The following is a 16,957-nucleotide window of genomic DNA, read 5'->3' on the forward strand; positions in this document are numbered from 1 at the left end:
CTGGTATCGAGTGTTGTTCTTCCTATACTGAAAACACAAATTCAGCTCCATTTGACCTTTACTTTACTACAGTACTGAAGCATATGTCTTAGGAGAGGCATACTCTTTTGGAATACTGTTGATGGTAACAGTATGTGGTTCAGGATTTAATAATCAATATGTTTTAATATACATGTTCAATCTGTGCCTGAATAAAGATGGATAATATCCTGTTAGAGTCTAGTCTGGCATTTAAAAAACAAGATACAATGCATTGTAACTGTTTACAATCAAGGCGTGTTTTAAAAAAATTCAGAAATTAGGGGTTTTTTTTCCACTCAGAGGCTTGTATTTGGTTTTATTGGTGCGAAAGGTGCTGGTTCTCATGGGTTCACTAGTTGCGATAATTAGTGAGTGCTGAACAATATGTCTAGCAAATTACTGTGATTGATTTCACTAATTAAATATAAGCTCTGAACCGTAGCTTTTACTCTTTCCCGATTTCCATTTGGTAGAAATGGATATGTGAGAATGCCAGGGAACATAGACAAACAAGACACCCACAATGAACCGGTGCGATTACCAAAGGTGATGTTTGTCTAAACTGAGTTTAGTAAAAAAAATAAATAAATAAATAAATAAATAAAAATACATAAAGTGCAAAACGAAAAAAGTCATTTGAAAATAACAGTGTAAGGCAGACATTTATTTATTTATTTTATTTTTTTAAGATTAGAGTGCTGGGGAAACGGCGTCAGGTGCAGTAGTCAAAATGGCACAAAATGGCAGTCTCCAAGACGTTGCTGTCATTTTCTGAGTAAACAATCTAACCTCTGATTTTAATAACCAGACATGTTTCAACGCAAGCCTATTTCAAAAATCAAGCATGATTGCTGTCGCCTGGAATTAAAAAAAAAATAAAAAAATGTTCTCGCTTACTTTCCGTGCTGCATGAAGGTCGAAGAACGGCTTGTTCCTGACGCTGAAAGGCTCCTTGGTCTTGTCGATTTGGCCCATCTTTATTTTCTCGGAGCGAGGGAAGATGATTTCCCTCTCTATACACAGCAGCCGCCTGCTGAAGTCGCACTGACCCACTGGCTGGCCCTGCCAAACAATCAACAGTCGATATTAATTTCATTTCACAGCTAATGGTTTGTTTAAAAGTAATTAGCCTATGCTTGAAGGAAAAATATAAAATCACACACATCCATCTACAGTAACATATCGCTCTTAATTTTCTTTTACCATGACAACACTTTACACTTCCCTGTGACAGACAGCCAAAGCACATAAGGCTATATATGTGTGTATGTGTGTGTGTGTGTGTGTGTGTAGTATTCTCTTCAGTGTATTAATTTTGTGGCTGTGTGTTTGTTTACTTTCTTAATGTCTCTTTATAATCATCATATATTTAGTATTTTCACCCAAATCTGCTTAAAATGCCAAGTGGAGTGCGTTGCCGAGCAAAAACTGACAGCAGGGATTAGCACTGTTAAATTTCCATGCCATTACACAAACAAGTCAACAAGTCCCCTCTTAAAAAACCCTTCTTGTACATCCTGAACAGCTCTCATGTTTTATAACTTAGACAACGTTTTAAAATCGACATGACGAGCTGCATTCTTTTTTTTTTTTTGTTTCATTAAGCAAGAGAAACAAAGAGACAAAAGCGAGCGAGTTGAACTCACTTGTTTCGCATATGTTCGCACATTCAACGTACATATAAACAGATAAAAAGGATGACGGGTCACACATTAATAAATTGAAAACTGGAATCGTTGCCAAATTGCTGTGGTATAAGCGGAATCAAACTCTTCGGGACAAGTAGTTACTGGAAAATAAACAAACAGGAACTTCACAATGATCCGTATCACACCACCTCATCGCTGATTGTTTTCCTACAACGGCGTGCTCCTGAATGTTTTATTCCCAGTGGTAAAGTAACCTTTAAAGGTAACAATCATTTGAGTAAACAATGGAGAGAAAAAAAAAAAAAAAAAATGGGGGGATTATGAATATGAAACACCTCTTCAATATGAAACACCTCTTCTGATGGCAGGGTAAAATTCTGCTTTTCTATTTAAAAAAAAAAAAAAAAAATCAAATAACACACGATGCAGGAAATCTGATTTTACAGAAGTTGAGCTGGAGATGACCCCATGACCTCTCGGTTCATTACCAAACACGTAAACCCGGTCATATTCGCAGTGCATGTCTGTGTCTTTGCAGATGGCTGAGAAGCAAAAGTGCTGTTACGACGACCACAGAACTGTGTATTTAATCAATCTCTGTCTCTAATCAGTCACTCTGGTGGCAGCCGTCTCCATGGCAACAGCATCCCTAAGTCATGGCTGTCTCGCGTCTGCTCTTCCGTGACCCTAGGGGACGACTTCTGACCGCTGCTGAAAGGGCATGTGGTCGGCACTCGATGAGGGACGACAGCTTGTGTGCTTAGATAAACGGATAGACAAGGTGCAGCCATCTTCGGCGCATTAGCATTATACAGTTACTGCTGTAATGAAATACAACACGGCCATTTATCACCTTTTATTCCCAGTCAAGTGCAATTCCTCCGAGACCTTCAATATGCTAATGTTTGTATCTTTTGCATATTGTTAAATATGCATGCGTCATAATTACTGAAGTACCACACCGCCCAATCTATACATACTGTGGCATTAAATTCAACTAAATGTTGCGCACTTTGGATAGATTGGATAAATCTATCGTCTGGTCTTTTTCCAATCTTCAGCTGCAGCCTCGGATTTCTGTCCCTGGCTGACAGGAGCGGATCCCGATGTGATCTTCTGCTGCTGCAGCTCATCCACGTCAAGGTTTGCTGTACGGTGTGTTCTGAGATGCTTTTCTGCTCACCATGGTTGTAAAGAGTGCTTATTTGAGTTACTCTAGCCTTCCTGTCAGCTTGAACCAGTCTAACCATTAGAGAGGTCTATCCTCTGACCTCTCTCTTCAGCAAGGCTTTTCCACCCACAGAATTGCTGTTCACTGGAAGTTTTTTGTTCTTCGCATCATTCTGTTTAAGCTCTAGAGACTGTTATGGAAATCCCAGGAGAATCAGCAGTTTCTAAAATACTAAAAAAACCAAATGTTTGATGAGAACATTTTGAAGCTCTTGACCTGTATCTGCATAAATTTCTATGCGCGGGTAATAAAGTGGTTGCCGAATGTAGTCTATTCCATGTAGTGCACTCTTTTTGAGATTCAGCCACAGAAAAAAAAAAACAGCAAATATAGCATGGCAAAGTTATACTTCTGTCTGTACATATTTACTTACATCCACTAGTACTCTTATTTTAGAGAGTTACTAGATATGTTTAAGACGAAAAAAACTATTCACTTTTCGGTACCGATTCCTATTTCCGTAATTCATGCTGCTTTTTGTTCGTTTTGTGTTTTTTCCTCCAGCAGATGACCCTGGAGCAGTTGTCCTTTTTCACTCTAATAGCTAATAATTGTGTTTGACTAGTCATATGCGTTTTAGCTTTGCGGTGCCATCCTAATAATCTCATCTGCGCTCGCATAAACACAAGCAAGTCGACCGCAGCCATTCTTTTATCACAGTCCTTTGTGATTGAAAAAAAAATTATATATAATTAAAACTAGGATTTGCTTTGTAGAGTTAGCGTAGTAATGAGGGACACATGCAAATGTCCTTCTGCAAAACCTTTCTCTTTTTGATAAGCTAATAAAGATTATTAGTGAGTGAGTGAGTTCTGCATCCTTCAGAGCTTATATTGAGGTAACTAATATTAGAGAAAGTCAAAGCAAGGCTCCAAATATCAAAAGTTACGGCATTCAGATTGGAAATCAATATATAAACGCTACGATCCCTGTGACCTGCTGCGTTGCATTACGTGATGCTGAGAGTTTAATAGAGACTAAAGCAGTGAAAGGCGAATGAAAGGAATAAGAGGGCACAAAAGTGCCGAGTGTTAAGAAACGCACGGCTACTCGACGTGTGCAGACTGCATTATTGTAGTAATGGACTTCATCTTCATCTTCATCTTCAGGGCGGTTATAGAAAACGGGGAAGAGTGGACATCTTAACACGTATAGTCATCATGACATATTTCAACAGCACACGGAGTGAGGAAGAGAGACAATTTTCCCTTCATCACTTTTAAGGTCTTATAAGCTTTTAAATGCAAATTGGTACAGAGCTGCAGAAACGTACTGCAGAGTTCAAACCTCTAATGTCACACTGTGAGGGATGCACAGACAGAATGGCAAAATAACTATAGATGGGTGAGGACAAAGCGATCGTAATCAATACCTATCGTATAAAGACTGGAGTATAAAGAGAACGTGAATGAAAAGGACAGAAGGATTCAACAAAGGCCCGTTTCCAACATACATGGCATTTATTAATAAGGATTTACCAGCGTGTTTATTTAAGCCAACGTTAAACCAACACAGGCTTTTATCTAGTGCTGTAAGGTGTCGAATAATACATGGTGGGGGAAAAAAAAAAAAAAAAAAAAAGAGAGAGAAAAAGTGAAAATGTGTCACGCTGCACAGCCTCACCGATTCCAACCTTCTAAAAATTCATGAGGTTCATGTTTAACGATCTACGAGCATTTAAAATTCAGCACATTTCAGGCTGTCAAGGCGTCGTCGTACTACATCATCTAAACGCAGAGGAAAGGATCGATTCTCCCACACAGGAAGGAAGAAACAAGTCTGAGGAGCTTCACAATAAATGGTTAAAAGGGTTAAAAGTCATCACTCTCCTACTGCCATCTCTGTGCTCTTGTAGATCAGTGTAGGGGATTGGGGATGGGGGGGGGTAGAAGGTAGAAGACTGAAGAACAACACAAGTTTCCATTTCTGAGACAGGAAACTATGTTCAAGGGCCCAAGAGTGGCAACTTGGCAAAGCTGGGATTTGAAACCCTTAACAACTGAGAAACCACTTGCTCAAACAACAGAAACTTTAACCCTGAACCCTCAGATTAAGAGTTTCCCTGATAGTTTAAGTTGATAGTCAAAGTTGGTTAATTTTGTGTACAGATTAGTCATTATATATAAATGTGTACAGCCATTAAATGTGTAAAGAGACATTACAATGAAAAATAAAGCTTGGAAAGAAGTAGCAGAGATCTCTGGTGCCTCTGGTGAGCTGTAGGTAGCTAATACAGTCAGCTTGCATTGCTAATCTGCTAACGAAGCTAGTACAAAGTGTGGCATGTAACGTCTAACATGTCAATCAAACCGAAATACGTTTTATACAAAAGAGAAACAAACTACAAAGACTTAAGTGACTTGTATGAGCACAGAATCAAGGCTTCCTACCTACCAAAAGTGTTCGCATCCAATGGCAACTGCCTTATTCTAAGTAAAGTGTTAGGAAAATATAAGCATGCTGCTCATAATAAAGTCCAGCATTGAATAATAAATAAGTAAAACGAATTTATTTTTTGCTTGATTGCTTGCATGTTTGCTTGCTGCTGGCTTGAGTGGCTTCGCACACGACAGGAGCTTTATTCGATTAAACACCTCACACTGATTCGTGCTGCACCAGGATGCCAAGAACACCCCGTAAAAGGTAAGAAGATTTTGCTCCTGGAATTAAACTGCAAATGCCTTTGAGGAAAAAAAACTTTCAGATTAGGCTTTTTTTCCCCCCCCTCACCACAATTAAGAAAGCTCCTGCTAGAGATAAGCAGTGCAGCAGGCGATATGCAAAGCCATGGCCATTAATTTCAATTCTAAATGAGCAGATACACACATTAACCACAGGAAGGCTCTTAAATCATTGGCGGTACTTAACAAGAACAGGGAACGCAAAAATGCACACAGCTATGTATAAAGTTCTTCAAAATGTAATGTGGTGATGAGGTTACAAGTTCTTCAGGCTTTGGTTTCTTCAAAATAAAACACACAGAAGATGCTGATATAGAAATTAATGACTATCAAACAAAGAAGGGGAAGATTTTGGAGACCATCACGTACATCTAGTACGAGACTGAAAAGACAGACTGGCACCAAATTAGCCAAAAAGGGCTAACCGATCAATATGCCGCTAAGCACATGATCAGCTTCCCAGGCAGCTGTGGGCTTTATATTGATCGTGCACATGTGATGATGGCTCATTCGACCTCACAGCAGAAAATTATTCCGAATCATAAGCTCATCCTACAGGACTACAGACCTATGTTTTTTAAAAGAGAGCAGCAAAAATCTATTTGGCTATTTAACCTGTGCGAAATGTAAAACGGCAGAAAGTTGCTTTTAATGCTTATAAATGGGCTACAATTTGGGAAAGAGCACAAATGGAATAATCCGTCTCAAAAAAAAAATCCATGGCAAAGAAAAGGACAAAGCTATCGATGGCATGCTAAGCACATGATCAGCCTCCCCGGTGGCTGCACGCGCCTTATTGATCGTGTATGTGTGCTGGAGATGATTGTTTGGTCGGTCGTCTTTAAGCCACCTCTCGCTAGAACATTTGAAAGAAAGGAAATACATTCAACAGGCCGGGACTCACATTTCACACCTGATTTTAAGGAAAAAAGGAAAAGTTTAATATAAAGATCTGGCTAGCAAGTCTTGCTCACTCTAGAGTACCTGGATGTTGAGCTGTGAAATGCCACAATCTCACCTGGATAATTTATGGATTATTATAAGATATTTAAAACTGAAGATACCTGATTAAACTGGGCCACGGATGCTCATCCCTCTCCACTGTCTCAGACATTGCTGCTGCAGAATAAACATTCGGCGCTTGAAGCACAGACTTTTGGCAGAAAAGTCTTGACTGTTTTTTTTTTTCCATTTTATTTTTTTTTTTATTGGGTCTCGAAATTAAACAATTTAAAATGTGTCTTTTAATTGGTGTACAGTCTTTCAGGGTTAAATATATTGTTTTTTCCCCTCTGTAATAGCATCAAAAATAAATGTGATGAAGCTGAATGTTATTAGAAACAAGTACTTACGACTGAAATATATTAAAAAAAAAAATTACTGTTACAGCAGACCAAGGACTGAATAATGGGAGAACTTGTAGTTCCTAAATTTAAGAACTGTAATGAACCGCAAATGTAAATTATTGTAAGTAAAACCCTTTTGTCGTATATAGAAATAATAAGTCTTTATTTCAAGAAACATCATATTACTAAGGCATAATTTCAGGAATATTTCTCATTAAGACTTAGTGAATGGCAAAAAATTTTGCGCTAAAGTTCAAACGGGTTTCTGCTAAATTTAATACCTGCCCTTTAGCTGTAGTAATTTGCGCACACATTCTCCATTCCTGAAATGACTTTTTAAGGTTGTAGTAAATCACACACTGAGCGCTAAATTAAGCTATTTCCATTGACGCCAGCCTTTATTTTATACCTTAATGTACAAATGCCCCGAGGAGTGCTATGTTGCTCATGTGAAATACACAATCCACCATGGATCCAGTCAATAAATCCGCTTCCACGTTTCTATTATACTGTGTAAATGTTTTTCCAAATGCTAAGAAATCAGGACCTTAATGTTGTCCTAAAAATCTGCCTAAAGTCCAGTAATGGAAAAATTGCAGAGTTGTACCAATCAAAACATGTGCAGAGACATGAGCCTGGAATAAGCTCAACAAATGTGCAAAACGATCTGTAAAATATTGCTCAGTTCAGACGGCTTTAGTTATGCGCTTTATATAATCCTAGCTTGAACTGAATGACTGACTGACTGAACCTAGGCAACCTCTGAGCTTTAAGAAAAATCAAACGCAGAGCAATTAACTGCAACTAGAATCTAAAGCAAGAAAAATGTAATGAGTTTTCTTCACTGGTAAATTGGATTAAACTAAAAGGGTAAATACATGCTAATCCAGGAAGGTGTTAATCAATATGGAAATACAGCATTGTACTGAAAAGCTTGTTCGAATGAATGAAAATTGATGCAGCTAATTTAGCCTCACTGAAATGAGTCTATATATACCTTCGTACATGGCATCAACACTAAGTAAACACACGCAAATTAAATTTCATATACACAAAGAAGGGTACAAGAGGGTGTGTGGGACAGCATTTTAAACAGGAAATAAGGCTGGAGACAAATACGGTGCTCTGTAATCATGGAATTTTAAAGCAATATGTCGTTTACAATTAACATACACACAGCAACAGTAAGATCATCAGTCTAGTTGGGACAGGAAGGACATTTCTATTTTAAATTATCACTTTAAATGTGGAATTCCAAGCAGGACCATTTAGATAATTTGCCTCAACTTTCCGCTCAGTCTTTAAATGCACACACTGCACTTAGGCTACTGTTTACTCAGAGCTTTATGAGGCTGATGCTAAATAATTAATACTCACCCCACAGATTTGTGTCTTAGTGAAAAGGACACATTGGTGCAGTGGAAACGTGATATCTCGTAAACGCAGTTAAACCAGCATACGCAGAAAGCGTACATAGGGGCAGCCATTATATCAGATTTTTACAAATGTTAATCTTTATCAAGTACTCTTTCACAAATCCGTACATTTTAATGTCCACTGAAGAGCTAATTACATCTTCTGCGTGACTGATAATTTAAAAAAAATCAATGCTATGTTACTATGTGCCAATGTTCCTATGCTCACCTTTCTAGATGTTGCACAATTGTAGAGCAAATTTGGGAACTGCAACAAGGACTAATAGACGTCCACAGGGGAAGGAATCATGCTGCCCTATGGACATTTTCAGTGGAGGAGAAGCAGCAGAAAGCACAGTTAACGACAGGGTTGACAGGTTTGTGATTTTTTTACGCCAAATTGGGCTAGTTCAATATACTCTGCAACTGCAAAGATCTCGATTTATAGCGAATAATCAGAATTTTAAATCCAACAAAGTACAGACAGTGTTTCTGTTATGTACAGAACCATATCTGTAATAAGATACATTGCAAAGATTGGTGGAGGGAAAGAGGGTTTACTGAGTGGATAATGTCCACACATCAGAAACGCGTGTGCACCATGGTGACCTTGTTTCCCACGCAACGCCTAAGAAAAAGAAGAAAAATGCGAGGACCTTTTCCAATGCCTGATTTTTTTTTTTTTTTAAGGTATTTTGTGAGTTTTGAGATGTAGTTGGCCTGGAAATGTTCCTGAAACCTGTAAACCCTGGATAATTTTATATATAAGGAAATACACTTGGTGTATCAAAACCGTTGAACAAAGGTACATCTAAAAGCGCTCAAAACGAGCTGCTAGACTGTATGCTGGATGACTATGTCCTCGACTCTCAATATTAAATACACGTATGAACATGCAAGCCCTTATAATTAGTAATAAACAGTATTTTAGGGCTGTTTTCATCAACAACGTTGACTGTTTAAACCCTGATCTACAGTGACGGGAGGCGACCAACGGAGACCGTTAGCAAATGAGAAGCAAAGCTATTAATGAAAATGAAGAATGGTATATGATTGTATAATGGTGATGGAGCGAACGTAGCTAACTCTACTAGCTATGTACACTCACCAGAGGAACCAACGATCTCTGCTACTTTTCTATTACCCTTATATTTCTTCGTGAAGTCTCAATTTAATGAGTGTGTGTATGACAGGATAAGATTAAACCATGCTTTAAGGTTTTGTATTAAGGTGCACATCAAACAGTGAATAGGAACAACAGTAAGTTACTGTTTGTAGGTAGGAACTAAAGTTATGAGCGGGGAACTAAAAAACATTGGACCACACACACCATAGGATTGGCCATGTCCTTTGTGCAGCTATATCCACCAGTGAAGCCATGGCAACCGGCAGTACACTAAAGACAGAAACCCCACTAGCAACCAACTAAGAGCAACGCAAGAGAAGCAATGCTGCCGGTGTGAAGACAGCTTAATATGCATGTGTTTAATAACCCTGATTTATGCGCCGAATGAATAGTTGATCCTCTTAGATTAGCCATCCATCCCAAAAGATGAAACGTTAAAGATAGGACACGTGACAGCTCTGAACATATCTCATCTCACAAGGAGCATAACACCAAATGCTGCAATCCTAGCGACATCTCAAATAACCAAGCGCTGTCAAACGTGGCCTCTCTGATGCCATCACCCCGCTGCTGTTGCTTCTCCATACTACAAAAAAAACCCTAATGCACACTGACATTTTGCTGCAGCATGGAGACACAGCCACAGGCCAAACAAACAAATGAAGACTTTCTTCCCAACATTCAGGCTCTTGGAGTCTAGAACTGCAATTTAATGACTGACTTGTCAGGCTCCATCCGTTATGCAGAATGACATATCTAATAACTTCATTACGTCTTACGGACAAGAACAAAAGAGTTCTTCTTCGGGCCCAGCTCCATGTAACTGAGAAAATAAATCGCAGTTTAACTTTAATTACCCTTGAAAACAAGACATTTTAATTAGCACAAAAAACCAGCATTGACCCGGGGTCCCTTCTTCTTCTAAACGTCACATTTTAAATGATCAAAAAGAAATTATAGCTACAGACAGGACTGCCTTTATATCTTAACCATGATTTGGAACTGCATTACTTCATTATTCAGATATAGATAAATCTTATGTTTAAACAGCATGGCTATAAGTAAGTTTACGTACATCAGAGTGTCTATGCATGCCATTACATTTCGCTTAACCAGTGCGACTTAGGGTTAGTCGCTAATCATGTTACCCATGTACTCTTCTTGGTACAGCAGTGTTTTTGCTAGTCTGACCTGCCTGCGATTTTGCCCACTAGGCCATTAAACTGTTTGATAGCCAAGTTATAACGTGAAATTCAGTTCATGCTGATTTGCGAGAACGATCAAGAGTGCCTTCGCTGGCGATGTAATGAGCTCTCATGAGATTTTCAGCTGTCACTACCTATATCAGCTAGTTAGCATCATTAGCATTGTTAGCTGCATAGGATGTAGCTGGCATTATATACATTTCTATAAATGCAGTTCATCCAACGCATAAACTTACCTAGCTCTACAGGTGTTAAAACATTTGATTCATTATGTGAAGTTGTCATTCAAACTTCAACGCATTATACAGATTGCAGTTATACACGTCCTGAAGCTAATTCTAATTCTGCAAGCAACTTCACCTCTTTACCAGTAATAAATTACCAATGCGTTACTACATTTCTTGTCAATAAGTTTCTGGAAGCATGTTTTTTCTTTTTTTCTTTTTTTTGCTCACAGTAAAACTACCTGGTTTCTCTGGCCAGAGTCCTCCATGTTTTTCCTCTTTCAGACTGAGATTAGGGTGGAGTGAAGGGGTGTTGAGAAGTGTCTATAAAAAGATTGCCAAGAGGCCCATAATACACTCCTGCTAATGCTAATGCTAATGCCATTTCTTAAACAGTAATTTTTATACCATCTTCTGCCTATTTTCCAGGTTATTTGTGCTAGTAAGAACAGAAATCTATTGCACCTTGCAATTCCAAGTTCCACAATTGAGATGCTACCAGTAAGAATCACTGGGATTACAAAGGTTAGAGGAGGAGGATTAAAGAATTTGGAGACTTTGGCTGGGAGGAAAACAGTCCAGATTAATAGAAAGGGGGAGGAATATTGAAAAAGGAGAATTCTGAACTACATACCTTCTTTTATGGGGGAAGTACTGAAGATTTGCGCAGACTGGCGTAATATAGTGCTGATAAATAGCCAGTCATCTGTGTTCTGGACAATCTGAAGCCTGTCAGTAACTGATACCCATAATAATCCAAGAGGCGAGATTAGGGATCATGTAGCAGAATATGAAAGGCAATAGCTAAGTTTAGAAACGAAGGATTACTCAGGGGTTCTGTGGATCGTTAAGGCTTCTCAGCTTCCAGAATGGGTTCTACTTGGACCCATCTCTCACAGAGATACAGAGCTGTAGAGAGAACCAGTCAGAGTTCCCCCACAGGCACCTTGGGGTCTTAATTTAACCTTTTTTCTCTAAGATTATAGGGTTAACCTTAGTGCTGAAGGAAAGAGCAGTGTCAATATGACACAAACATTACAAACAATAGCAGAAGGGAAAATACACACTATGGCCAAAAGTGTGTGGACACCTGCGAATCACAGCCATATGCGCTTGCTGAATATTGCATTCCAAATCAACGGGGGAACCTTTGCCGTTATAACCTCAACTCTTCTAGGAAGGTTTTCCACTAGATTTTGAAGCGTAGCTGTGGGGCTTTGTGTTCATTCAGCCACAGGAGCATTAGTGAGGTCAGGTGCTGATGTCAGGCAAGAAGACCTGGTGTGCAATTGGCACTTCAGTTCATGCAAAAGGTGTTCAGTGGGGTTGAGGTCAGGGCTCTGTGCAGAAACTTGAGTTCTTCCACTCCAACCTTGGCAAACCATGTCTTCATGGACTGGAAATAATAAGTCAAGCCATATCACTGCTAATCTCATCATCATTATGTTATAGTCCATTAAGCAGGCTTCAGAAAGAGTGAAAATGGATTATTAAGTGAAAGAGCTACGTGTCATAGGCATATGCTTGAGTAAGACCTGAGCATTCTGTTATTTGGTCAAGAGTTAATATGGATATGGGGGGGTCCTCTGTGGATAATCCACTTCTGATTAAACTCCCAGGCTCAACCTCAAATAACACTAGCTAGCTGCACTATCTGTGATCTTAGCAAGCCATGTTGATTGTACAATCACCTGTTAAATCTTGCTTTGTTGCTAAGAGTTGTTTTCCCAGGCTAGCCAGCTAATACTAGCCACAGTCTGTATGGGTCATGGGATATTTCTGCTCAAACGGCAGAAGGGTCTGTCCAATAGAAATAGAATTTGCTAAGCAAGAAAAAAAAATTACAGGGGACAGTGGTTATTGATTATTGGCTTAGCAATCACCAATCAGCAAAAACCTAGTACAGTCTTTGTGTTATGAAGAGGTCAGAATCAGGACTGGAATCACTGGAAACAAACAAAAATGCTATTTTGCTGCAGGTTGGAACTGTGTAGAGATACAAGAGCTTGATAATAACAAAGAAACAAAATTATACCCCACAAAAGCAGTCCCCAGACTATACTGTTAGAATGTCAGGTTCTCCTTGCTTTAATAGTATTGTGAGTATAGATGAATTTGCTATAGCTACTGGAAAGACAGTGCCTCCACAGCACAGCACTTTTTTTTGCTATAAAATATGAAATAAATCACTTTTTCAATTGATAAACTCATAAATGCATGTAGGCAAACAAATTTGCAAGTCAAAAATTCCAATCTGTTCTCACTTTTACAATTTCACGCTCTGCCTATTTTAAGAGCATCGTGTGTATAGATAAACATTTGGCTGATATTGGACGAGCAGGTTCACCCCCTGAGGAAGTAGCACTCTGTGATATTTTTATAAATACATAAAAAAATATCAGTGTTCATACCTAGGGGGCTACTTTCTGGGTCCCAGCCTGATGCAAAGGCAACAAAAGGCCATAATAAAGGGGCTGTGATCGATGTGTGGAAAGCACAGCAACCAGTATGGGCACCATGCAGAGACACTGACATTTGCGGCTCAATGCGTCTGTGAGACAGACAGACAAAGAGAGACAGCAAAGGATGGAGAAAGATGGGTTGCATATAGATCCTAGAAGACTCTCTAGCTCCGTAACAAGAAACTGAGGTGTTCCTCTAAGTGCCAAACGGTGATAAGAAAACGCCGCAAATATTCATGCAGGTAAATGGCCTCCTGAGAAATGACGCGTCACTAACAGTATTGCTAATTTAATCGCATCATTACTCTTTTGGAAGGAAAAAAAAATCATTATCTTCCCGTTCTCTCTGCAGGTGAACTGAGTAAAATAGTGTGCAGAGGATAATTGCCAGGATCAGGAGCGATAACAGACAAGTGAGGATAATTATTGCATGAGAGGACAATTCAATGCATTTCTCTCTCATCTGCCGTTACAGTGACCTCCATCTGAACTCTAAATTCTTTAAAGATATGTTTTTGCTTGAGTGCTGTCAAAAGCCATGTAAACGCAGTAGAGGTTTGTGTAAAGAATTTGAGATTTTGTTCAATAACTGCAGTGTGATTCGGTCCAAGAGCTCTGAAGCAAACTTGCTAACATGGCTAATAGAGAGTGAAAGCTCCAAACACTCCTAACACTCTGTATCGGGCTAACTGCATGGCATGTGGAAAGCTGTTAGCATTTGAAAGCTCAGCCATCTCACAATGTTGTACAATGCCAAGGCTTGAGGATTAAAACACTGCAACGTTTATATGGTGGGAAAGAAATTGGTAGATTTGCAGACTGAACGTGGTGTTCATTCAGTGTGCCTGGCTACAGGATTCAAAAGGCATTCACAGTAAAGAACAGTACACCAATCAGCAGTCAAGGTTGCGTTTAGTAATCCTTTGGTGCACGGCATTTATTCGCTCATTTTCCCTGAGGAGAATGTCAACCGAAATGCTAACCTTGGATGAAAAATGAAAGGATTCAATCAACATTGTACATGCCACAGAGACACGATTTATAGTACTGATATTCAACTGTGCCCCCAAGTTTTCAAAACCTTCCATCCATTAGTTACGCTTTTCAAAAATGCCAAGAAGGCAGGGAGAAGAGAATGGCTCGAAAAATTTGCCCAGATTATTATGCCCTATTATCAAAAGGTGTATTCAAAATCTGTGTGTGTGTGTGTGTGTGAAGATCTGAAGAATTCTGGCTCTGAAATCTTTGGTTTCTTAAAATGTCTCACTCATTGCCTCTATTAGCACTATGGAAACTGTAGTAAGTGAGGAAGTTGGGGAAAAGAGTAATACCCAACTGTTCTCATATGAGGAGCTAATGAGGATGTGTAGACAATGTAGAGAAAATATGTCCTTTGAGGACACATGGTGTTTCAGGAGGACAGAGTAATAACCCATTAAAAAAAGGTACCTGGGTGATCCCGAGTGGCACAGCATAAAAGTGTTTGCCCATCTGTGACCGGGAGCCGAGGCAGCAAAATTGGCTGTGTTCTCTGGCTGGGAAAGATATGGACATAATCTCTCCTCTGTCAATTACAGCAACACTAGCCAATCATGGGCGTCTGTGAGCTCGTATATGCAGAAGAAAGCGGATAGAGCTTTCCTTCACGTGTGTATGAGCAGCAGTTTGAAAATATGTGGTTGGCTGGCTTCGTATGTCTCAGACGATGTATATGTTAGCTATCACCCTCCCCAGTTGGTAGCTGTCGCGTGATATGAGGGAGCTGGCTGGTGGGTGGGAACTGGCAAGTGACCAAATAAGGGAGAAATTAGGGAAGAAAGGCACTGATGTATAGCACAACTCATAGTCGCAGTACATCTGCACTGTATACTGGCTCACGTGAGCAGCAGCAGAGATGTTAAGTTACCGGTTTATGGCAGTGCTGGATTACTAGTCTCAGTAGGTCACTATACCTACAATCACTGCAATAACCATGCAGTAGCAGTGATGAATTTTCTTTTTTTTTTTTTACAACAGCCGTTAAATATTTATTGCACTGTTAAACACCAGTAGGATATGTGCATGATTCAGTCCTGGTAACATGAGAGTGCTCTGGGCTACCATTGAGATTTCACAGCTTTAGGAGATGCTTTAAGTGCTGAAATGTTTTGTAAAATAACTCTTTGGAAAAAGTCTTAAGATTAACATGTCTATTTTGGAGTTACTCCAAAAGATGCCAGTTAGGAGCTACACTATATGGACAAAAGAATGTGGACACTTGACCATCACATCCATATGTGGGTCTTCCCCAAACTGAGCTGTTTAGGATGTCTTTGTTTGCTCTAGCGTTACAATTTCCCTTCACTGGAACTAAGCGGGATAATCCTGTTCTGGCATGACAGTGCCCCTGTGTACAAAGTGAGGTCCATGAAGTCATGGTTTAGAGCAAGGCTGGAGTGGAAGAACTCGGGTGTCTTGCACAGAACCCTGACTGGTAGTGGTACCAGTGGTACTGAACTGAAGAGATATTGGACAAACTCAAACCTGTACTTTGAAAACAACAGTGTGGACTTTTATGGATTTTATAAATTAGAAGGACAAATAGACTTGGACAAGAGGTATGCTGATGCAAGCTCTATCATACCAAGATAATCCATCCAGAGACGGAGGACAAACTCTCTTCTGCTGGTCTTCCACATAGACGCAGCAAGAGGGGCTCCCGACAGAAAATCGGCTGGAGATTGCGGGTTTTAATACCGACTATGCCACAGCCATTCGAGTCCAAGACAGAAAAATTGCTCATGCTCTCTGCTGTCAATCACAGCAATACTAGCCAATTACTGGTATCTGTGTGTACACAAGAGGGCAGATTGCCCTTTCCTCTCTGGCTGTGTGATAGCGCAGAGCTAGTTAGTGGTTGAGAATTAGCAGATGGGAGAAAATGAGGTTTTTGAAGTTTTCAAGTTTTATGATTGTATTTTGAATGATAATCGGATTGAATTATAGATGGCCTCTAAGATTCCCACCCCTACCACTGATGCCAATGTAGTCAAGTTAAAGCTGGAGGATGTGTTCAGTTCTCGCTAAAAAATAAAAAATGTTAGGCTACTTAATCACTCAGTGGCAAAAGACACAAGGGATGGCCATGTTTTTAAAACCAAATCTGTCAGCTTGGTAAATAGAACAAGCCTCTAATCTCAACAAACAGAGTTTTAGTATTCCTCCTGGCAAAGGGAGTGTGCCCTTTGAGAGATACTCACGGTTATTTTGATGATGTCGTAGATGAGATAGCGTGGGATTGGCTGTCCGTTCACTTTGTCAATAATCATCTCCTATTGGGGAGAGACAGAGAGAAAGGGAAACAGACTGTGAGAAACAACGGAGAAAAAAAAGACAGCTTATGATTCTGTGCACTTCTCAAAGCAGGGAAAAATTTCAGCATAATACACATTTCTCTTCAGTTTGACTGAACAGCCCAATTCTCAGAAGATAGGAGTCAGCCTGAGAGAGAAGTGAGAAAAAGAGAAAGTGTGTGTGTGTGTGTGTGTGTGTGTGTGTGTGTGTGTGTGTGTGAGTGAGCGAAAGAGAAAGAGTGTGAGAGAGAAGGGAGAAGAGTAC

General features: G+C 39.6%; 1 protein-coding gene across 1 annotated transcript in view; it reads right to left on the reverse strand.

Moving 5' to 3' along the window:
- Positions 1-16,957, reverse strand: part of rngtt (RNA guanylyltransferase and 5'-phosphatase) — a 118,222-nt gene that overhangs the window by 57,779 nt on the left and 43,486 nt on the right. The window contains exons 10-11 of the mRNA XM_026917993.3: positions 16,600-16,671; positions 919-1,083 (exon numbers count right to left, since the gene is read on the reverse strand). Coding sequence (XP_026773794.1) covers positions 919-1,083; positions 16,600-16,671 — 237 coding nt within the window. The remainder of the gene's footprint in view (positions 1-918; positions 1,084-16,599; positions 16,672-16,957) is intronic.

Source organism: Pangasianodon hypophthalmus, chromosome 30, assembly GCF_027358585.1.
Source record: "Pangasianodon hypophthalmus isolate fPanHyp1 chromosome 30, fPanHyp1.pri, whole genome shotgun sequence".
Classification (NCBI taxonomy): Eukaryota; Metazoa; Chordata; class Actinopteri; order Siluriformes; family Pangasiidae; genus Pangasianodon; species Pangasianodon hypophthalmus.